Source organism: Malaya genurostris, chromosome 1 (assembly GCF_030247185.1).
Source record: "Malaya genurostris strain Urasoe2022 chromosome 1, Malgen_1.1, whole genome shotgun sequence".
Classification (NCBI taxonomy): domain Eukaryota; kingdom Metazoa; phylum Arthropoda; class Insecta; order Diptera; family Culicidae; genus Malaya; species Malaya genurostris.
In genome coordinates, this window is record NC_080570.1 from 160468126 (window position 1) to 160492411 (window position 24286).

General features: G+C 40.0%; 4 protein-coding genes across 4 annotated transcripts; 2 read left to right on the plus strand and 2 right to left on the minus strand.

The window, feature by feature from the left end:
• Positions 1-5510: 5510 nt before the first annotated feature.
• LOC131426496 (glucose-induced degradation protein 4 homolog) lies at positions 5511-8883 on the minus strand. Its single transcript, XM_058589271.1, has 5 exons — positions 8005-8883; positions 7564-7731; positions 7388-7501; positions 7192-7310; positions 5511-7113 (listed from the first exon to the last, which is right to left on the minus strand). The coding sequence occupies exons 1-5, from the start codon at positions 8149-8151 to the stop codon at positions 7050-7052; spliced, it is 612 nt and encodes a 203-aa protein (XP_058445254.1). The 5' UTR covers positions 8152-8883; the 3' UTR covers positions 5511-7049.
• A 3004-nt stretch (positions 8884-11887) lies between these two features.
• Positions 11888-13913, plus strand: LOC131426497 (dynactin subunit 4). Its single transcript, XM_058589272.1, has 3 exons — positions 11888-12308; positions 12367-13550; positions 13619-13913. The coding sequence occupies exons 1-3, from the start codon at positions 12180-12182 to the stop codon at positions 13839-13841; spliced, it is 1536 nt and encodes a 511-aa protein (XP_058445255.1). The 5' UTR covers positions 11888-12179; the 3' UTR covers positions 13842-13913.
• A 4-nt stretch (positions 13914-13917) lies between these two features.
• LOC131426498 (small ribosomal subunit protein uS11) lies at positions 13918-15078 on the minus strand. The gene is made up of 3 exons (XM_058589273.1): positions 14997-15078; positions 14500-14746; positions 13918-14256 (listed from the first exon to the last, which is right to left on the minus strand). Exons 2-3 carry the CDS (start codon positions 14734-14736, stop codon positions 14038-14040), a joined length of 456 nt encoding a protein of 151 aa, XP_058445256.1. The 5' UTR covers positions 14737-14746; positions 14997-15078; the 3' UTR covers positions 13918-14037.
• Positions 15079-20277: 5199 nt separating this feature from the next.
• LOC131426499 (ER degradation-enhancing alpha-mannosidase-like protein 2) lies at positions 20278-22933 on the plus strand. Its single transcript, XM_058589274.1, has 2 exons — positions 20278-20490; positions 20552-22933. Exons 1-2 carry the CDS (start codon positions 20372-20374, stop codon positions 22806-22808), a joined length of 2376 nt encoding a protein of 791 aa, XP_058445257.1. The 5' UTR covers positions 20278-20371; the 3' UTR covers positions 22809-22933.
• Positions 22934-24286: the final 1353 nt, after the last annotated feature.

Consider the following 24286-nt stretch of genomic DNA (forward strand, 5'->3'; position numbering starts at 1 on the left):
AGCTGAATGCGATTACTGATGATCTGTTGTTGCTGGTTGAGAAGGCGACTGCTCGCCACGACATCCGAAAGACGAATGAGAGAGCGACTAGAGACGTTTGAGACTTTACATCAAGCAGAAGGTGTGTTGTTGCTGCTGTTTGTGTGTGCGCGATGAATTTTTCTCATTGTTTATAAAAGTTTGAGAAAATGTAATGTCGGAGTTATTCATGGTTATCTCATATAGTTTAACATTCAATCATAAATTACTGATCAAATTTCTGATAGCATGGAGAAAGAATTCGCCCTTATTCCTGAATAACGTCGTATCGACTTTACTATCGTATTTCAAAATTCGTAGCAAAATCAAAGTTAGCTAGCATTCGATCGAACCACATTCGATCGAAAAATCAATACGTCGTTATTCAGAATAAGGGTGATTATGTTGCTGCGTTTAGTACGTTTAGTTCTACCCATTCTTGCATAGGGTGAATTTTGAAGAAGCGCCCCATAGTAAAGTAAGACGCATTCGCGTCAAAAATCTACTCAACTTGGATCAAAATTGTTAGTTGGTTGCGTGCTCGTTTTGGTTTACTAACTTTCGGTTCCGGATGTTGCGGTCAAAAACTCCCAAACAGGTTTTTATAAATGATAGACTGTATTCCAATGAAAGGTTTCACTGATTGCTATTCAGTTTCGTCCGAATCTGGCTTCTAGTTCCAGAAGTACAAGATTATAAATAATTTTTCTACATTTTCTTCGATAAGAGTCCGAGATTCCGATTCGTGTAAAACGGAAAAAAATGTGCCTCCAAACTTTTCCAATTTGAAGTGTGACTAATTAAGAGAAACACTGTTTTTATTAAAAAATCGATTTTATTCATCAACGTAATCTTCTTCAGGAGCAATACAATCATTCCAACGTTTCTTTAGCTTCTCAAAACCGTGCTTGTAGAAGGACTTGTCTTTCGCCTCTAAATAGGTTTCACAGCCAGTCATTGTTGCTTCATTTGATTAGAATTTCTTACCGAGCATTTTATGAGATCAGGGGTTAGCCAATAGTCACTGGGGGCCAGATCTGGACAGATACGGTGGATGAGGAAACAATTCGAAGTGTAATTCGTTCAATCCACCCATCGTTGCCATCGACTTTTCAGTCGGTGCATTGGCAGTAGTTTTATCTTAGATATTCGCTAATGATTGTTTTTCCATTCTCAAGATAACAGTTCGGCTGAAAAGTTCGTATCGTTTAATAGAAACACACATTGTTTTGCCAAAATTCGTTTTTATTATTCAACATAATTGCCATCAGAGGCGATACAGCGATTATAGCGATTTCCAACTTTTCGATACCATTTTTGTAGTACGATTTGTCCTTTGCCTCAAAATAGGCCTCAGTTTTAGCGATTACCTCTTCATTGCTTCTAAATTTTTTACCAGCGAGCATTCTCTTGAGGTCTGAAAACAGGAAAAAGTCACTGGGGGCCAAATCTGGAGAATACGGTGGATGAGTGAGCAATTCGAAGCCCGATTCGTTCAATTTCATCATGGTTTTCATCGACTTGTGACACGGTGCATTGTCTTGATGAAACAAAACTTTTTTCTTCTTCAAATGAGGCCGTTTTTTTTTTAAATTTCGTCCTTCAAACGCTCTAATAACGCTATATAATAGTCACTGCTGATGGTTTTTCTCTTTTCAAGGTAGTCGATGAAAATTATACCATGCGAATCCCAAAATACAGACGCCATAACCTTACCGGCCGATTGTTGAGTCTTTCCACGCTTTGGGTTCGGTTCATCGCGTGCAGTCCACTCAGCTGACTGTCGATTGGACTCCGGAGTGAAGTGATGGTGCCATGTTTCGTCCATTGTTATATATCGACGAAAAAAATCGGTTTTATTTCGATATAACAGCTCCAAACACTGCTCAGAATCATCAATTCGTTGTTGTTTTTGATCGATTGTGAGCTCACGCGGCACCCATTTTGCACAAAGCTTTCTCATATCCAAATATTCGTGAATAATATGTCCAACAAGTTCCTTTGATATCTTTAGGGTGTCAGCTATCTCGATCAACTTCACTTTACGGTCATTGAAAATCATTTTGTGGATTTTTTTTCACATTTTCATCGGTAACAGCATCTTTTGGATGTCCACTGCGTTCATCGTCTTCGGTGCTCATATGACCAGTACGAAATTTTGCAAACCACTTACGAATTGTTGCTTCGCCCGGTGCAGAGTCTGGATAACACTCATCAAGCCATTTTTTGGTATCGGCGGCACTTTTTTTCATCAAAAAGTAGTGTTTCATCAACACACGAAATTCCTTTTTTTCCATTTTTTTCACAATAACAAAAGTAGCTTCACTCAAAATGCAATATCTCACAAACTAATAATCAGACAGCTGTCAAATTTATACACGTATCTTTTGAAGGTTGGTACTAACTGAAAATGGTATGGATTTAATTCTAGTGGCGCCCTCTCATAGAAACGATACGAACTTTTCAGCCGATCTGTTAGTTGATGAAGATTATACCATGTGCATCCCAAAATACTGAAACCATAACATTTCCACCTGACTGTTGTACCTTTGGACGCTTCGGACGTGGTTCACCGGCTGCAGTCCACTCAGATGATAATCGTTTTGATTACAAAGTGAAATGATTGATCCATGTCTCATCCATTGTCACATATCGGCGCAAAAAATCCGATTTATTATTTGTAAACATGACCAAACACTGATCTAAGTCACCAACATGTTGTGGTTCACTTTGTAAAGAAGCGTAGTAACGAAATTCGGGATCCCTTATAACGGAAGTCTTTTCCAGTGGGACTCCACTATATGTTAAAAACTAATTGCATTTCAAAACATGAATAAATAGAATCTTAGCGGACTTTTGCATGAAAATTATATTTGTATTTTCAGTGTTTTATCTCCTAGTGTATATTTGTGTCTTGTTTTCCGCTAAGACTGATTGCCTCCACTACCAGGGGGCTCCAAATTGAATCTTTTTAATGTGGAGGAGAGGTGGGCAGATAAAAAAATTCTCGTGGTCAATTGTTCATGCATCATTGTAAATACACTGCCTTCTGATATCTTCAAGACCTCAGCTATCTTATCAAATTTCAATTTACGATGAGATATAACTAATTCGTCGACTTTTTTATGTTTTCTTGAATAACAACCTCAATTGGATGATCAGAACGTTCAGCATCATCACTTTTAAATTTAGCAAACCGGAATGATTTTTGAAACCATTGCAGATCTTGCAGTTTTTTTTTTTCATTTAAAAGCAATGATTAATTACCACTCAAAATTGTTTTGAATCCATTGTTTTGAAAATGATAAAAATAGCTTCACTTACAAATGGCTGTCACTATTTGCTGACTAATCGAATCTTTTGGATGTTGGTACTTCATAAAAGCTATATGGAGTTGACAATGATTGCGCGATCTGTGTGTCAATTACACGACTTATTGAGTGACGTGTTAGTTGATGGACATATAAATTTACTTTGGCTAGATCGGTTTTCGGTTTCAGGATCCGGAAATAGCTGCCGAAGACTTCAAACCGAAACTCACATCGTTTTCTCAGAGACGGCCTGTGGTTTGGGAATAGTTCGAAGAAGCCGGCTTACACCTAGATCCCTCACACATGTTGTTCTATTGATCGCTGTTTTACCAAGGTAGTAGTTGTATCTTAAAGGAACTTTTTTTTTCGTGTGCGTTTCGATTTACCTCGCACCACTTTGAAAAAAAAACACTTCTAGTTGGTGTTGAAGGAAAAAGACATCCTCGATGCTGCGGACTATTTCGAAAATGTTTAAGATCTCTAGCGAAAGATAAGCATGGACATTCCAAAGAAAGATTCACATCGTTGAAAAGCAGGAGGAAGATCAGGGTTCAAAGATGGCTGCCTTGTGGAATCGACGATTAAAGTGATATGAATGAAACCAGTGCATCATCTTGTTATTTCTAGCAGGACAAGGACAGAGAAAGAAGGAACCGGAGATATTAATAGAGGAGATTGCAGCACAAAACAATTGGATCGCAGTGATAATTCTAGATTTTCCATCCCGTTTATCTACAGGAATAGCAGACAGGACCCGTAAAAGGTTTACAAAAGTTGATAGGCTGAGCTGATTTGAGTTGCGTTCATAGCTGCCTGGCTTTCCAAACAACAATCAATTCAATCATCTCCGATAACTTGTTGGAAAGCAGCCTGTACTCCGCAGATAATCGCAGAGGTTTTTTTTATTTAAAAGGCGGTGCATAAACTACCAAGTGAAGCAGATTGTTCGAATCTCATTTCACGGCAATAGACACCAGTACCGGGTCGACCGCCCAGCAAGACATTGTCAGTATAACGAGTTTAATATTCTTCAAATTAGCGCTCCTACTAAACATTCTCCATAGTTCAGAGTTACTATATTTACAATTTTATCGGAGTAATGCTATGAACAGTATAATTTTTTATAATTAAGCTCTGCGGAAACATTTTTGAGGTCGTTGTTCTAATTCTTTTGAGGTCTTGTTCTAATTCTAATTCTAAGTGTAGTACTTGGAAGTTCATTGGCTTTCAAAGAGTAAATGCTTCAGTCGTTTGAACGAACTATTTGACTTTATTGTGGTATTTTGAAGCTTGCTTCAGATAGAATTGGAACAAAGACAATTGTTCTTCGGAACAAACTGGACCCCTTTCTCTGCTTACCATTCTTGAACGACTTTGCTGTAATGACAGCTTACCAAATTTGGCCAAAACATTACGGGATGGTCGTGGGATCGAATGAACGGCAAAATTCGTTTTTGGAGACACTCTTTTTGGTATAGTTTCGATGTCATTGTCTCATTTGTAACGAAAACTTTCGTTTTTTTTTGCCACAGCTGCAAATGCCCTGCCAAATCATAAAGAGTCGAGTTTTCCTCACGGTACCATGGGCAGCACCGAATTTTCTGGCCAAATCACGGTCCGACAGATTAGGATTTCTCTTAATCGTCTTCAAAATCTTACCACGCAGTTTCCGGTCGACAGTTCCACTACGACGATTGGCTTGAGGCTTCCGAATCGTCGTCAATGTTTCCTTATACCGTTTGATAACGCGCCATACGGTATATCTGGTCAATTTCAGCTGTTTAGCTAGCCTAGATGCAGACCACAGTGGATTTTCCAAATAACTGTGCACAGTTTTTGCATCTGCGAGTTTGGGGCTTGAAATTCAGCGTTCGATCGCTCCCTGGGATTTGTAGTTCCATGTGCCGAGCTTCCAATTTTAGTTCTTATTTCGTCGCCTAGGTCGTAGTCGATCTTTGGATATTTTTCCTTGATATGGACATAATGCTTCTAGTTGAGGCATAAATCGACGTTCTTCGTCAGCCAAACTGACTGCAATGAAAGAAAATATGGGTTTACAGAGCTTGCGATCAGAACCCGAAACTGTTCCTTACCTGTATGAATTTATTACTGACGAAAACAAAGGTATTCGAAGAAATTCCCAAAATACATAAAGGGAAACGGTTTTTTTTTTTTGGTTTACCGCGCTGCACTCACGCGGAATCATTTTATTGAAAATATATATATTATGTATATTTGTGTATTCACGTTTCTGACCCAAATTTGTTACAAGGGAAAAGTACAACTATAATATTTAGTATGTCTAGTAATATCATAATAATGCCGGGCGAAAACTTTTTTGTCAAACCCATTCGCGGTCAGCACGAAACATTCCGCGTTGTATCTTTCGTCCCTTCGATCGGCCGAAATCCCAAATTTGAAAACAGAGTACCCAGGTAGTCCACAATGATGGTGTTGTTGATGGTGGCGATTCGAATTCGAATCCAGCGAAACAATTGGACTGGGACAGTAAGAAAAGTAACAGAAAATGCACTAATTCCTACACCTTAAACACCGCCTGCTTTGTTCGTTCTGCGCCATTTTTTTTTTATTATTTTGGGATGGTTACGTACACGGAGACGTCTTATCGTAAAACAATTAAATTTTCTCGATTCCTAGTAGTTTCTAAGATTACGAAAGCTATTAAATAATCCGTACAGTTAACAGAAAAAATGGCATTTCAGGTAAAATATTCAGTTAGCTTATTATATCAAGAAAGAACCTCTCTACAGTATTTTTTTTTTGCTTGTTTGTTTTTCTATAGACGCTACAGCAACACTACGAAGTGCAGTTCATTTGCTTCTGGATTTTTGGGTTCAATGAACATCTTTCGAAATTTTAACATTCCCAATATTTGATGTCGTTCTTATTGCAAAATATGTTTGTGTTCCTGTTCTAATTGCAAATATATTAAGGTTTTCGTTGCTTCTCTGCTTGAATACCGGAAGGTGCACCCCGGGTTTATTTCTTATTTAAACTGTGTCGATTTTAAACAAAATCCACCGGCCACGATTTCGTATCCGAGTGTGTATAGAAATGTGACAAATCATCAGTCGTTTCATGTTTTAGTAGTAACGATTGCATGGAGTTTGTGAAATCAAAAAGCAAAAGCGGATTTAGAACGTTTTTCGGGAAGGTCTTCCGAATCGCTATTCAGCCGAATGCTTTGAAAAAAAACTGTTGAATCTCAATTGTGTAGAGTAGAACAACTAGCAAACGAAAGCTGATTTTTTACATGAATAACAGTAGCTGTTGATTTTATTATGTTAAACGAAAAACAAGGGAAATGTGAAGCGATGAAGGTGACATTCTACTCTACACCAGGATTCGTACAGTTTTTGTTTCGCTGTTTAGTCAAATTATGCTTCGTAACATAAACAATGCGTTTTCTTCTATAGCTAAGCAGTGTCACCAAGCGAGATGGCACTATCAATCCAAATAATTTACTTCATTTTCGTTTTGATGTTGCATTTGCTCTGCATTGCTACTGATTTGTTTTTGTTTTTTCACCTTCCTCTTCTTCTCTTTTAAAGACTAAACTACTAGATTAGATAACATCGTTGAAGGTGTTATAAAAATAAAATGGGGTTTAAGTTTTGATACTAATATCTATCAAAGCGCGGATTGTTGTTGTTTTTCGCTATCGAGTGGCATTCCGGATCTGTACTTACTTGATTTGATTTATCTGAACTCGTAAATCTGTATGCAAGACTCCGGTACATGTTCAAGCTTCAGAGATTGGTACCTTCGCACAAAAAACAAGCAAAAAAACACGGTTAGTCGGTGCTACGCACTCAACAAAATCAACAAACGCTCTACGAACCATTCAGATGACCTATGATAGTAGTATCCTTCCATAACCGCCCGCGACTTCTGGAAGCAGATATAGTAGAACCCAGCAAATGATGCTCCATTGATGTCCTTAATTTTGTGGTCAGGTACCTAAAGAAGAAAAGAAAAAAAAAAGCACAATAAACACTGCCTTTCCGATCCTTCGACTGGCAAAACAAAAAACCTACCAAAAAGTGCTCCTTCCATCTCATAAAAACGTAATCGCTCTTGTGCAGTTCGTCGTAGTCGAAATCGTCCGAATTGAAAGTTTTCTGATAGTCTAAAAAGGCGTCAAATTTTCCCTGGAAAATTGCCAACGAAAAAAAATTAGTCGCTTGCAAAAAAAGAAAGTAAAGCAGCTTACGAAATGCTTCCTATCGACGTCCTCGTCTGCATCCCATTTGCGGGTCAGGAAGGGATACTTCTTGGAAATTATCTCCCCATCGAAGAAGGTCGTCAGCGTGGGGAACTCAAATGTCAGACCGGTGATCTTCAGGTAGCCGCAAAGATACGAGTTTGCTTCGTCCACATGCTGGAAAAAATTGAAAATTACAGTTGTCAACTTGCGTCGATGCTCAATCAACAATCAAAGCAACCACTGATTTGTAATGTGCGTTTACCAAGTATTACCCTGGCAACTGTTGCAAAAAAACTCAATCTACATTTTTTCAATTTCGGATATCAACATTTTCATAGAAAAAAATCAGAACCCCTAGAAACAGCTATAATCCCATCTTTATGTAATGAAAGAAAAAAAAATCAGCTTCTATCAGCTCCCGCTTGCCCTTTCCCTCTCTTTTGTTACCTGTAGCACCACTTCCACGTCGTAGGAGTTCCCCTTGGACTTTTGGTAACCGCGAAATTTCGACCCATTGTACAGCAGTGACTTGGTGACACCGAGCTGCTTGGAGTTGTTTGGCGGGGGCGGTACGATGTCCACCTTGACCGGCATGCTGTCTCTGGGTGGTGATCGCGATCCGGATCGAATGCTACCGCAGCTGTTGGTACTGCTTCCGTTTCCACTTCCGGTCCCGACCGAGTCGTCTCTCCGTTCGCCACTGGGGTTCGGATCCCCACCGTTCACAGTCGGTGCAGCTGCTTCTTCGGCCACGACAGCTTGCTCGATGTGAAGCGCTGCGTCGTCGTTTTGTGCAATCGCCAGTAACAGATCACCTGCTACCAGCTGCTGCTGCTGCTGCTGCTGTTGATCCGGGAGAGGATCCGTGGAGCAACCCTGCTGCAGGTGTATTTCGAGCTGATGCTGTTGCTCGGAAGATTCCACTCCGGGCAGCTGGTGGTGCAGCACAACGGCGGAAGTAGACGATGACGACGACGAGGTGTCCGATGAGGACGACACACTTTCTCTTTCCGTCCGCTCTTCCGCCTGCTGCTGGTCTTGCTCTGCCTGGGGCTTTATCTTGACGGTTTCACGGGGCACTCTCCGGGTGTCCCGAATGACGGTATAAACACAACCGAACGAACGATGCAAATGTTGGGCGTTTTTTTTTCCTCTCGAAGACGTAAAACTATTACGACGAATTTATCACGTCCGAAAATACACGCAATACCGAGAACTGCATTTGCTGCACCTCTCGATAAGGGCAATATTTTTTTTTGCGATTGTGACGGATAAAGAAAACGAGCCTGATTTTGATACGAGTTTTGATCTGCAGCTGCTGTCAAATTCGATTAAGAATGTGCCTCATCGGCCCCGAACACCGTTTCGTTTTCAGTGTTCGTTATACACTCAACAAAAATAAGCTCATAGTTACAAAAAAAGAATTTCGGCTGTTATTGAAATCATAAACTCAGAGAACAGACATCCTAGTACCCGTAAAAAAATAATCCATTGATTTTACAGCACAAACAATTGATTCACAATTAGATCTATGGGTTACAATACATTTTATTGTATCTGGACAAGATTGGTTTTATTTCCAACGATTCAATATATTGTTTCTACGATTCTACAATTGAATTTATTATACACGTGGTGTTTCAAACAATATGCAAACTTTGATTGTTTTCCAAGAAAACATGTATGAGAAAAATTTATGATTTGAATTGTTACGATACTTAACATACCTATACCAAGCATGTTCACAATTAATTGAATAGTGTCTAACAATTAATCAAAATATTTTTCAATGGTCAAAGCAAAATTGTGGAAGGGTTTGTAACAGCAAATCGTATTGTTTTTCTACAACATTTTTTATTCGGGTAGTGATTTCAATGTGTGCACAAATTTAAAGGTTTTTGAGGTTATTATGAAAAAAAAATTGCTAGAAACTATAACCCAGCTTAATATCTTATATGCGGCTACATTTGCGAATTGGTACGGTCTTGTTAGTGAAATTTCATGAAGAACAATACAATGAAGAATCTTGGTTCTGACACACTAATAATGATAGAACATGAATTTTCTAACACGAATGTACACCCCTATTCTGTATTTCGATCGAATCGGATTTTTTCGAACGAATGTAAAAATTTGCATTCTGTAATTCGATGGAGTTATGCTTTTGTATGGAAAACTCGAACTCGATCGAGTTACATAATGCAGAATTTCGTATTCGATCGAAACAATTCAATTCGAACGAAATACAGAATAGGGGTGGTAATATTTTCGCTTCAACAGATGCTAGTATAGTTGATTAGTAAATCATGATTGAAGTTGATCCGAGCAACCAGAAGTTTCGCAATTAATTAAAATAGCCACTTTCTTGCTGCTTAAGAAAACACGTGGCAATTTTTGATAGTTCGAAGTACAGAACAAGTTCCGCGTGAACTTTCTCGCTGCTGAAGAGTACGCGTGGTACTTTTGGCAACTTGAAAGTGCAGAACAAGTTCCGTGTGAACTTTCTCGCTGCATAGAAGCTGATCAATGCATTCTAGAAGCAGCTTAAAAGTTTGTTCGGCTGCGTCGCGCGAACTTTCAAGTATGGATAATTAAAAAATGGGCTGCTTAGAATGCTATTGATAAACTTTGAAAGCTGCTTAAGCCAAATTAGTCCCTTTTATCCGAACTTTTGGTTAGATGGGGAAGCTCGCTTTTCCTTGTATTTTGACAGATAAAATAGCAACCATCATCTTCGCACACGAACGCCTCCAGTGGTGAGACAACCTCTGATTAGCCGTTTCGCCGATGTTTTCCAACAAATATTTAAACGAAAGCCAATTTACTGAATGTAATGTATTGAGAAACTAGTAGTAGTTAGCTTGCATTTTTTCTGGTTTCAGAGTTATGACGAAAAAGAAATGTTTTTACACGCTCGTTCAATTTTTCATTCAAGTGAATAATTTGCTTATGTTCATATTTTAGGATAGTTTATGAATAAAGATCCTGTAGGGATCTACGGAGAAAGGTAAGGCTCTTGGAATCGAATTTGTATCATCAGTAACGAAGAATTCCAGTTGCGAAACTTGATTTGGTCAGGTTGATTTAAAATGCCGTTTACCGTTTGAGACGCTAGCTAAGTGTATGATTTTTTTAGTGTAAAGTGGAAAATATCTTGTATAACGTTTGTTTTTTTTTTTTTGTGATGGTGATAAAAAAGCAAATAATTGCTTTTAATGAATTTCCTATGGAAGGTAATTATTTAAACTTACGGGCAAAACAAATCTACGCCCGTTTCCCCACACTTTCACTTATTGTAAAGCCGAAACCATAAATTTTTGTTGACGCTAACAGAATCTTGGTGATGACAAAGTGATAAAGACAGAACATGATTTTTTAACACGAATATTTGCTAGTCTAATTGATTCATAAATCATTGTTCAAGCTGAAATTTACAAGAACGCTTCCAGAAGTGAGACAAAGTTAGATCACAGACTAACAGACGGGACACTCAAATGTCAAAAACGAGTATTATTTTTAAGGAAAACTTAATAACTTTCACAAAACAAAGCTTTGGCATTACATTTCGTTTTGTGGAATTTGGCTTTTCTGTTTTAACAGACTTCGCAGCCGGCTAATAGCATACAGAATCATTGCATGACTAGTACTACGAGCCTACTGACACTAAAAATCCTTCCAGGTGCGCGGCTCGAACGACAATTGGCTTGTAAGACCAGCAAATTTTACTCGTCATGCATTAAAAACGTTGAGCGAGAAAATGTTGGAGAATTTCTTGCCAGTTCCGGACCAAGTCTCGATTTTCGCACCGCAGTGATGAGTAGCCGAATTATGTTCCGTCAAAGGTAAATTAGTAGTAGTTTGACGAAAAATGTGAAAATGTTTGTTCATTCGAGCTGATTTTCCCTTTTCTAGTACTGAGTAAATATTACTCAGAATTTGTCATATGTATGGATTCATGCTTTAAGCGAACACGACATTACTGTGTAGATATAACAAACCTTTTCATATATGAAAACTACTTTAGGTTATTGAAGGGAACTCCGAAATTACGTGAAAAGTAATCAAAATTAGGTAGTTTTGCTTTTCCGTCTATTGACTTTTTCACAGCCCGGTGGCAACAATAAGGCGCTCCAGCTAGTGCTATCGTAACCAACATCTCAGTCCTTCGGGGTCATCAAAGCTAGCAAGTCAGTGAGAGCAAAGTAAACAAAATGAAATAAAATACAACACTTCATTGATTGTGAAAGTCAGTATTACAATTTGGCAGCGCACGTTTCATAACAATATCACATTTATAATCAAGCATAAAAAAATCAACTTTCACAGCTAAATATCACAGATATTTAGCAACAACGAACTTATATACTTCTTCGTTGTTTTCATCTTTGCGGAAAAGATGATGGTCACGAAAACATGGCGGCCAAGCAGGGACTTGCTTTTTCATGACAAGCCTCACTGGCCAAACAGTCCATATGCTTGCCTTGTCTCACCGATAGCCGTAGCTGGTTACCCTATACTACAGTTTTCCAAACAAAACACTTGCAGATGATTGACATTTGACGTGTAAAAAAGAAATTAATCGTTTTCGGGCTGAAAAGTTTGCGAAGCCATCCGCCGACATAATGTCGTTTTTCATGCTTCCCAGTACCGTAGAATATGCTTGCGTTTGTGGGCTGCTGAATCCGCTTACCAAGCTCTACTTCTGCCGTTACTGCTTGAAGCTCCGATGTGGATACTGCGTTTGTCATGAGGTAAAAATTTCCGATGTTTTTTTTTCATATTTTATGATACTGATGACGTCACCCGCAGGTTGATTCCCATTTCTGTTCCAACTGTCTGGAGAATATTCCTTCGTCGGAAGCGAAAATTCGAAAAAATCGGTGCAACACGTGCTTTAACTGTCCAAGCTGTCAGCATACGCTTTCAGTTCGTGCTTCTAGCGCGACGGTTGCCGAACCTCCTGCTTCCGGAGCAGATGATGTTAAAAAAGCATCTACACCAGAACCCAGTGCTGTTTCTGGAAAGCAGGTTACACGTAAGATGTACTATCTAGCCTGCTTGAACTGTCGCTGGAGTTCGCGGGATGTCGGCATTCCGGATCAGACCGTAGCCACCGGGCAGTGGCCAGAACCGGAGTATTCAAGTGCAACGAGATTCGCGCTTCTACTGGAACATTATCAATCGGTAGTTTTACACGAAAAACAAGAAAAGCAAGAATTGTGGCGTCGCAAAACACCAAAGCAAAGCAAGTTTCCCAGTTTAACCGATCGAACCGGTTTGACGGTTTCGATGATACGTCGTCAGATGGGATGGTCCGACAGTAAAACACAGATTAAGGCAACCCCGTCGCCGATTAATCGATCCGTTGCAAGCGAACAAGTAGACGAACTCCCGGCGGAGCTTCTGACTAAAGAAATCAGTCTGAAGAACATCACAACTCTTCAGCAACGTTTGGCACAACCAGCCAAACAACCGTTCACGGTAAATAAGCTATTTCCACAGCACAAACTGCTGTCGATTAAACGCTCTCTGCGTTGCCGACAATGCGATCACAATGTTATCAAATCGGAATACAATCCGAGTTCGATCAAGTATCGAATTGCGATGTTTGCTTCTTATCACGTTCCGGAAGTGCGGTTTGTAAAGTGCGACCCGCTTGCGATGGGCCAAGATTCCGTTCTGTTGTTGAAGATTGTCAATCCAACCATAAATGACATGACCATAACGATTATGGAACTGCCTACCGAAACGGAAGAGCAGCTGATGATTGAAGAGCTGAAAATCGCTGCGGAAAACAGTACCTCTTCCTCGTTGGTCATCAGCGGGCTGAGCACCAGCTTGGCAAAGCAAGCAAATCTGCTGGAGGATCCCCGGATGGTCGCACAGAAAGTTAACGGAAGCTTTCGATTGCCCGATTCATCGTTTGTCATACATCACCGGGACGACTCGGCCGAGTTTGACGAGGTGATTCAGTCGCAGCAGGAGGATCCAAGGTAAGTGGGAAACCAAAGTTGAAATAGTTCAGATCGTGCTAATTTGGACATTTTTTCTTCATTTGTAGATTCATAATTTGGCGGAAGGCGAACCAAGTGGCACTCAAACTGGCAGTTCAACCGAACGAAGGTTGCGTCGCGGGTGAAGAAATTTGTATCGGCTTTTCGCTGCAGTATACCTACGTAAATACAGTTTCTGATAAGAGCAACACTCCAACGAAAGGACCACAGAAACAAGCACTCACAACCAGAATCTACATCAAACTTGGAAAGCTAATCGCTTCAGCTTAAAACTCATTGATCATTAACCGTTAATTATTTATCCAACCGAAAGCTTCAATAAAGTTTCTATCATCAAACAAAGCAGTTTCACTTTTTTTTCATTATTTTTATTCCCACATGATTTTCAATAGCAATAATTGTGAAAACAGTTCACAATTGGAATTCCCCTCCGCCGATCAGCAGTGAACAAAAACAAATGAACAACTTACAAACGACGACCACGGCGACCTCCCTTCCGGCGGGTGGAATCCGATGGGATCGGCGTAACATCTTCGATGCGTCCAATCTTCATAGAAGAACGGGCGAGAGCACGAAGAGCCGACTGAGCACCCGGTCCAGGAGTTTTGGTTCGATTACCACCGGTAGCTCGTAGCTTAATGTGCAAAGCGGTTATTCCCAGAGATTTGCACTTTTCGGCAACATCCTGTAAGTAAAAACGAATACAAAAATCAATCAAATCGCTCCCCCAGAAAAAAGGTTGCTTGTTTGAATGTCCCCTTCGTGGAAAATCTTAAGCCTAACGAATGGACGGCTTCAGACCTGTTAATGAAGGGCTTGTACTCTGGCACCTGCTGAAAGCCTTCCGAAACATCCGCGGCAGAACCGCCCGTAATGGAAGGATCATTTCAGGTGCATATTTTTAATCAAAAATCACAGAAAAACCTACCTGAGCAGCCAACATAGCAGCATAAGGTGAAGCCTCATCACGGTCAGCCTTCACCTTCATACCCCCGGTGACACGGGAGATGGTTTCCTTACCGGACAGATCCGTGACGTGCACGAAGGTGTCATTGAAGCTGGCATAGATGTGTGCCACTCCGAATACCACCTCGCCTTCGCGGACCTGCGGGCCCAGCGAAACTTGCACTTCCTCTTTGACGGTTTTGTTCTTACGTGGCGGCATTTTGTTCCAGCTGTGGGCAAAATAATGAAAAAAAATCACTCGATTTCGAATGGAGGTTATGCAGTAATATATGTGACGTCTGTCGGTCGACCGTGCGTGGATAGCAGTAAGGATTTTTACATGATTTTCCCCACGAATGGAGCGCGGAATTAATTCACATTCAACCGGAATTTATTTAGTACGCTATTTGTGAACAGTTTATCACTAAACAACTATTAAAACAGATGCATTTTCTTGGAAAAAACTAGATTTAACTTTACCTAAAAAATTCACTGTTTTGCTTGGGACAAACGGAAGTATAGAAAAGGCTCGATGACGATTGACGTTTAGCCAAACGGCTTTTATTTTATCAGAACCAGAGATGCCAGGTAAAAATATCTACGGACAGGGTTCAAAAATAAACTGGTAAACTTGTAACAAAGTTTGCTAAATTCAAGTTATTCATGCAGTATGAGGCACGGAATCGGTGTAGCGAGCAAATAACGACCATGATTTTAAGTCCAAAAATTTTTACGAATGTCTGTTAAGGACATGATTATCAAAACCGGTCTGTAGCTTATTTTCGAAATCTATTAATTTACAGACCAATCTGCAGACCTGGCATCGCTGTTAGGAACTGTCAAAATTTGTACCATTAGTATAGGGACAAAAGGAAAATGGAACACATCAAAAAGGCTTTTCCGGTTTGAATGTACACCGAAAAAAAACTGCCTAATTTTTACTCTTACTTAATTTCGAGCTGTGTTGAATCTTCCAGTAAAGTAAATTAACCATCGATTTTACAGCATAAAAATAGATTCACAATTAGATCTATGGGTAACAATACATTTTATTGTATCTTGACAAGAATTTTTTTTTATTTCCAACGACTCAATATATTGAATTTATTGTACACGTGGTGTTTCGAACAATATGCAAACTGTACATTTAATTGTTTTCCAAGAAAACATGTATGACAAAATTGTATGATTTGAATTGTTACGGTACTTCACAACCTATACATTCTATTGTAAAAAGCATGTTCACAACCCAAGTAACCATATGCATTTTATCACTGCACATTTACAACTCTATTGTTAAATTGTTTATGTATAATTACACAAATCCTACATACTTTAAAGCAAAGTGTATTAAATTTGCATTCAAAATGTAACTGAGCATTATTTTACAACAACCTTCCGCCGTGCTATATATCGACATTCAATGCTATATTTTGGAGCAACGAAACTTCAATAAGAACTATAAGAGTAATAAGTAATAAGAGTAATAAGTAGTAAGAGTAACAATCAGAGCTAATAAAAGTCATTTTCATTGACTCAATTATAGACGAAAATGACAAGAAATTACTGTCACTCTCAGCTTCGCTTGCAACCTATGAGAACGAAATCTGTATCCAGTCAATGACACAAGCGGGAGAGTAGTTTCAAAATTGTGTTTTTTTCTTTCATTTGCCCTTTCAGTCATTTGCAGTTTTCAGTGAAAATCCCATAGTATGCAGTGCCGATATTCAACCAATGCTGTGAGAATCTAAAATGACAGAAAAAGGTTTCACAATAACTTTCACCTGTGCTCGAATTTGTAGTAGTTTTGGTTTCCAAAGAGGTTCTGGGATGTAATTATTTGGATTTGTCATATTTTAGTCACTTTTCATAGCCAAGTGTCACAGATTTTCAATACATCGATGAAAGAATGAAAAAAAAATCTACTGATGCTCCCTGAAGACGTTCGTTTGGTTTCGTCTTATCGTAGAGGAAAGAGTGACGTTGGCAATTATACTCTCTCTTTGGTTCAATGAGAAACGAGAACGCTTCGTCTCTCTTCGTTTGGTCTGGTGTCGGTCATTTACGAATGAGACAGTAAAATATTTAAAATGAGGCTGTTGGATTGGATTCTTTCGTTGGGATTGCGTGACAATTTTTAGCTCTGATAACAGTACATTAAAATATTTTTCAATGGTCAAAGCAAAATTGTGGAAGGTTTTGTAACAACAAATCGTAATGTTTTTCTACGATATTTTTTATTCGGGTGGCTTTTCAGAAAAATCAGCAAACATTTCGCGCGTTTTTGTGATAACGGCCAATCCACGTTTGGATGAAATTGCAGGTGAGCTGTGAAAAATAGAGTACACTGAAGTCTTTTTTTATGCGAGTTTTACGTGCCGCAAAAAAAATCGCATAAAAAACCGCATAACTCTGAAAATTCGCATAAAAACCGCATAACTCTGAAACTTCGCATAAAAAAACCACATAACTCTGAAACTTCGCATAAAAAAACAGCAGAAGGGAAACCGCATAACTCTGAAATTTGCATTAAAAAAACCGAATAACTCTGAAACTTCGCAAAAAAATAAACCGCATAACTCTGAAAATTCGCATAAAAAGTCGCATAGAAAAAAACCACATAAAAAAGACCGCATAAAAAACGACACCAGACGAAAGAAAACACGTTTCTCTATCGTTTACTGTTATGACTTACTTTAAACAAGTACCTAGCCTTTCGGAATTCCTCTTCAAAGTGAATGTTGATTGGTAGCTTATTGGCCGTTATCACAAAAAACGTGAGATTTCAGAAATAAATTTGTCATAAAGTTTTATGTTGAAATTCAGAAATGCATTATCTTGTAATGAAAATAAAACTTACTTATTTACATTCATGAAAATAACATTAATTACTTTAGCACAAACTGTGTAAAAACGGACATATAGGGCCATCCAAAGAGCAATGCGCTCTAAACATTGTCTGAACATAAACAATATTTCACGGCTTTAGAAAAAATTGGGAGGGATTGTGGGCGATTATTGGACAAGCGAAAGTGTAGAAAGAATTGCGCAACATTAGCGGGTTAAGAAAAGTTTAGAAGAGATTGTGGTAAAATGCGCAAAAATGAAAAAGTGCACTCGATTTTCTCAGAGACCGCTCAACTGATTTCCTTCAACTCAGATTCAAATCAAAGGCTTTCTAGTCCCATAGCCTGCTATTGGATTTCATCTAAATTCTACTTCCGGGTCCGATGCACTCGATTTCGATTTCGAATCGGTTCCGAAATTACAGCCTGATAGCAGAGATGGCATTTCACCAGAGTTATACACGCTAGAGTCAGATTTTTGCCACACCAAGGATGAAAAAAACGAAGCACCGCACAAAGAGGAAAGCGCACTTCTTCTCAGTGTCGAATAGACAGCATTTGAGTGTGTGCTTGTGGTTAAAGCAGCTGACGCGAGTGAAACACATTCTCTTCGCATGAATCGCTCACACGCGCTCTCGTCTAAATACACCCAAGTGACCACTGGCGCGTGATTGTGAGCGAACACTTCTGTGAACTTCAATTAAAAGAGAGTAGATCTGGCCTTGCTATGAAAAATTTGCAAGGAAAACCGAAAATTTTACGATAAATTGTTTTATTTTGCTGATTTTGCGTGTCCACGCTTCATCTACGAAAACCATACAGCAGAGTGCTCACCGGCGTGTACACCTCTGTGAAAGTGTCTGCATCCTCCTCAGAGAATTTATTAGCTAATGCTCTAGCACTTTGGTGCGATTCAGTGGAAGAGGTAAAAGGAAATAAACAAACGCACTCATGATGCGTGCACACTTACACAACAGCGGTGTATAAATGTGAAAGAGAAGAGCTCTCGTTGAAGTTGTCAGTGCGAGGGGAGAAATTTTGCTTGCTCTTCGTCACACAGAGGAGATAGACATCTCTGCCTGATAGGAATAAAAATTTTAATTCCAGTAGCATGTTTTTATGTTCTCATTAGTAAGTGTAGAACTTCATCCAGAATTCCGATTTCGGAATTATATAGTTAATTATGTATGAAATTGCAACCCGTCTTTAAGAGCAATAATGCAACAAAAATCCAAATTTGGCTCAAAATTGTATCTGTGGTAATTGATGGTCAAACTCTGCAAAACCAACAAATTTTAGCTATGCCGGTTCCCAGTTCTCCGTTGCGACAGTACCGGCCATAGTGGTAAAAGCACACAAACAAAACTTTCTTCATTTTCTCAGAAACGGCTGAATAGATTTTCACAAGTTTAGATTTAAATGAAAGGTTTAATGGCTTCATAGACTGCCGGTGACATTTGTTCGGATGTGACCTCCGGTCCCTGAACAACAGGGTGAAGCGTTTTTATTTTTTTTTGTTTCGATTATAGAGGTTTTGCCTTTCTCATATAGAAAGGTTATGCAATCACTGTGAAAACCGACTTTTAAACCGAGGCCCGGAGGGCCGAGTGTCATGTACCATTCGACTCAGTTCGTCAAGTACGCAAAATGTCCCTGTGTGTATGTGTGTATTGTGGTCCCATACAAAATTTCTGAATATTATTTAAATCCGACTTCCGCTTCCGGAATTATGGAGTAAAATGTGCAAAAAATTGGGAAAATAAGTACACCAACTTTTTTCGGAGATGGCTGAACCGATTTTCACAAACTTAAATTCAAATGAAAGGTCTTTAGGTTCCATGCTAAATTCCTGAATTTCATTTTGATCTGACTGCCGGTTCCGGAGTTATGGGGTAAAATGTGCAAAAAAAATGAAAACATGTTTTCTAGCTTTTCTCATAGATAGCGCGACCGATTTCCAAAAACTTAGGCTCAAATGAAAGGTCCTGTGGTTCCATGCGGAATTCTTAAATTTCATCCGAATCCAACTTCCGGATCCGGATATAGGGTGAAGCGTGTTAAAAATTTTATACCATCACTGAAACCGTAAAAAAATTTCAAAATCGACCTCAAATCTTCTCCAACTGATAGTTTCTATCAGTAAACGGTCAAACAAAACAATTTCGGTTATTCTTTTAAGAATCGTTTTTTTTATTCAAGATTCAAATAAAAGATTTTCGAAAATCCTTAGTAATATTTACTAAAACATAAATTATACGAGAAAATGGTATCATTACACCACTAGGTGGATTGAAACAGGTGTTTCATCTGGTGTTAAAATTAATGCACATTTGGGGATCGTTATCCAGCAATTCCTCTTAAAAGTGAATATTAACAGATGATTTATTGGCATTTATCATATGTCGTTTTTGCTTGATGTCAATTCGAATCCAGTTTCCACCCTAACTGCTGTCAAGTCGTTTGTTTGAAGCCAGATTTTATTCTAGTTTCCACGTTATTGAATCAAGTCAGTGATTTTTATTTTGGATTTGTTCACACTCCCGTTTGCTAAGTGCAAACCCAACACAGTTTTGTGAAAAGTGTTTGTTTTATGAAATTACCGTGGGTCAGTTTGAGTTTTCTCAGGCGAAAACGCGTTAATTCGAGTAATTTTTTTCTAAATCCGCGAATTTTCATCTCACCCTGTTGACGCACGCTACGCCCTATCGTGGAAAAAGTTCAGAGCTAACTTTGTTTTCAGTATTTTGTTTTGCTTGGACCGTTGACAGTTACCTCATCTACGATGCAATCGTGTCTCTGTTCTTGCACGGCTATGGACAGTGCGACCAGACTTACAGTTTCATGACAATCTTGTAAAGATATCTATCGATTCGCACCCTGATTCGCACTGATTAATAATTTGTGAGGATTTTTCACTGTCGAAAAATACAGTCTGGCCACTCGGGTTTCGGATCAGAATTGTAAAATTTGTGTTCGAATTTCGTTGAATTCATTGTGATTTTGAGAAGTATGAGATGTGTCGAGACGGCCGTGAAAAGTTGTGCTATACTTTTTCTTCTGTGTGTATTCCTAATTCAAAATGTTTCCGGTTTGCGGAAGTACACTAAAGAGGATATGATCCGACTTCGGTAAGGAATGAAAAATCGTCCAATACGACTCAATTGCATAGGGTTTTTTCGCTTACCACAGGGAAGAGGTACGTGCCATGTTCCAGCATGCCTACGATGGATATTTGAAGTATGCAAGTAAATACGACGAACTGCGGCCGTTGTCCTGCGATGGAATTGACACCTGGGGCAGCTACTCGCTGACGTTGATTGATGCCCTCGATACGCTAGCCGTCATGGGAAACTATTCCGAGTTCCGACGGGTGGTGGGACTGTTGGAACGAAAATCATTCGACAGTGACATCAACGTGTCGGTGTTTGAGACAAACATCCGGATCGTAGGAGGACTGATCAGTGCCCATTTGATGAGCCACAAGGCTGGTGTTGAGCTGGAATCGGGTTGGCCGTGCAGTGGGCCATTGCTTCGGTTGGCGGAAGATGTGGCAAGTAGGCTCCTGCCGGCGTTCGAAACCCGAACGGGGATGCCGTACGGAACGGTTAATCTCAAGTATGGCGTTCCGTATGGGGAAACCAGCGTGACTTGTACGGCTGGAATCGGTACATTCATTGTCGAGTTTGGGGCACTGAGTCGCTTAACGGGAAAACCGATTTACGAGGAAGTGGCATTGAATGCACTGTACGCTCTGTACAAACATCGATCCTCGATTGGACTGTTCGGGAATCATATTGATGTTCAGACCGGTCGTTGGACGGCACAGGATGCCGGGATCGGTGCTGGTGTGGATTCATACTACGAATACCTGGTCAAAGGGGCAATCATGCTCAACAAACCGGATTTGATGCACATGTTCAACGAAGGACGAAAGGCAATCGATAAATATTTGAAGCGAGACGATTGGCACGTCTGGGTTAGCATGAACAAAGGGCAGGTCACACTGCCAGTTTTTCAGTCACTGGAAGCCTACTGGCCCGGTGTGCTAAGTCTGTTCGGAGACACGAGTGTGGCGATGAAAACGCTTCACAATTATCATACGGTTTGGAAGCAGTATGGATTCCTGCCGGAGTTTTATAACATTCCGAATGCTGAAGCCGGAGCGAATCGAGAAAACTATCCCCTGAGACCGGAACTGATCGAATCGGTGATGTATCTTTACCGGGCAACCGGTGATCCGTACTTGCTGGAAGTGGGAGAAGATATCCTGCGCAGTATCGAGCACAGTGCCAAGACACCCTGCGGATATGCGACGATCAAAAACGTTCGCGATCATCACAAGGAAGATCGGATGGAGTCGTTTTTCCTGGCCGAGACAACCAAATATCTCTATCTGCTGTTTGATTCGGACAATTTCATTCACAACGATGGCCGAATGGGCACGGTTATCGGAACTCCGCACGGCGAATGCATAATCGATGCGGGAGGGTACATTTTCAACACCGAAGCCCATCCAATCGATCCGTCAATGCTTCGCTGTTGCCATGAACTGCCCTATCAGAATCTGTTTGCCGACTACAGCCGTGAGAAGTTCGCCGGGGAACGTTTGGATCTGAGCCGTACCCGTGAAATGGCTCCGATGGAGGAGATTCCAAAAATGGAAAACGTGTCCGTTGTGGAAGCCCAACTGGAGGATTCCATCCCGACGGCTGTGCTGGAGGAACTGGGAGCTAAACTAGCCGAAGCTAGACAGGCTCTGGCAAAGAAACGTCTCGAGGAAGCATTTAACCGGGCGCAGGAATCACTTAAAAAACAACAAACCGAATCCGTCTCTAAACCGGACATGAATGTAACTGCGACGGATGATAGTTTGATAGTGCCGATCAATAAGCAATCGGATGCGGACGACAGAATTTCGCCAACTCCTATGGTAGACGATTCCGAACGGATGACCACGGTCAGTCTTACGGCTTCGGCTCGGGATCCGGATGAGAAGAGTTCCGTTGCACAGACGATGCTAAACGAAAGTCAGGAACAGTCGGATATTGTGATGATAGGCACTGGGTCCGCTATTCCGATGGAGGAACCACCAACAACGACGGCGGACGTGGACGAGGAGGAATCAAATCCGGCCAAGAAGTTTTTCTCCGACAACAGTTCGGTTGATGGTGACGGTGATCATCAGGTGATTCCTCCCACCGTTTCGGACGACCATCAGCAGATGCAGAGGTCCAAAAATGTCAACAATACGATTGCCGACTTCGTTCAAAACATGTTCAAAACAAAGGTGTACCATAAGACGAAATTTGAGCCGGATGAACTGCTCCGTCGGATCAAGGAAAGTGGTCACCACCGGAACAGCAGCTGGGCTAGCAACTACGGGCTGTTGACGTGCAAGGCGCAACCCTTTCTGCAGAGGATAACGCTGTTGGGGGAATTTTTCTAGGTCGCGAAAAATAAACTGATGTACGAACTGCAAAAAATTCGGCCACACAGCTACTTACTGTAGTAATAAATCAAAATGTATTAAGTGTGAAGGGCCTCATAAAGATAATGATTGCAACAAGGAAATTGAAAAATGTATTTATTGTGGGAATAGTCCTCATGATGATATTTCAGTATGCACTGCATTTAAAGTACACAAAGACAAAATTAAGCTTTCTTTAAAAGCACGGTCTAAGCGCACATATGCAGAAATGCTTAAAACGGTCATTGATGTCCCCCCTTTGGAAACCGAAAACGGGTTTTCAAATCTAGAGGAACCAGAGGACTCTGACTCTGACGAAAATCGTGAAGGTAATTCGTTTATCACTACCCAAGGGTCAGTTAAGAGAAAGAAGTCTTCCTCCAAATTACCAAAAAAGACACCTAAAATTTCATCTTCAAAAAAAGATCCCCGTGTTAAACAAAAAAAGTCTAAACCAAAGACTGTGCCTCCTGGTTTGTCAAATTCACAAACCAATCCAGGATCTAGTACAGAAAAAGATAATAATCCAGTGGGCTCCATTTCACAGCCACCAACAGGATTACTGAAGTTTTCGGAAATTGTTGAATGGATTTTCTCAGCATTCAATATATCTGAACCCTTAAAGACCCTCATAATGGCATTCCTGCCAATAGCTAGAACCTTTTTGAAGCAGTTATCAGCTCAATGGCCAATTGTCTCAGGTTTTGTATCTTTTGATGGATAATTTATCACCCGTCGCAAATGATACAATCACTGTCCTGCAGTGGAATTGTCGAAGCATCATGCCAAAACTTGATTCATTTAAAATATTATTGCATAGTCAAAAATGTGATGTATTTGCTTTATGCGAAACATGGCTTACTTCAAACATAGCTTTAAATTTTAATGATTTTAACATTATACGTCTCGATAGAGACTCTCCGTATGGTGGAGTGCTTTTGGGAATTAAGAAATGCTATTCCTTTTATAGATTAAACATCCCTTCAACTTCTAGTATAGAAGTTGTTGCTTGCCAAATAAACATTAAAGGCAAAGATATTTGCATAGCTTCGGTTTATATTCCTCCAAAAGCACAAGTTGGACAGCGACAGCTTAATGAAATGGTTGAAGCCCTTCCTGCTCCACGATTGATTCTGGGGGATTTAAATTCGCACGGAATGATGTGGGGTTCCGTTTACAATGATAGCAGATCATCTTTAATACAAAACATTTGTGACAATTTTAGCATGACGGTATTAAATATGGGTAGCATGACACGGATCCCAAGACCTCCGGCACGCCCAAGTGCATTAGATCTATCTCTTTGCTCAACATCAATTCGACTAGATTGCACCTGGAAAATACTGCCTGATTTACACGGTAGCGATCATTTACCAATCATCATCTCAATTAGCAGTAGCAATTGCATTGCTACTTCCGCTAGTATTCCATATGATTTGACAAAAAATATCGACTGG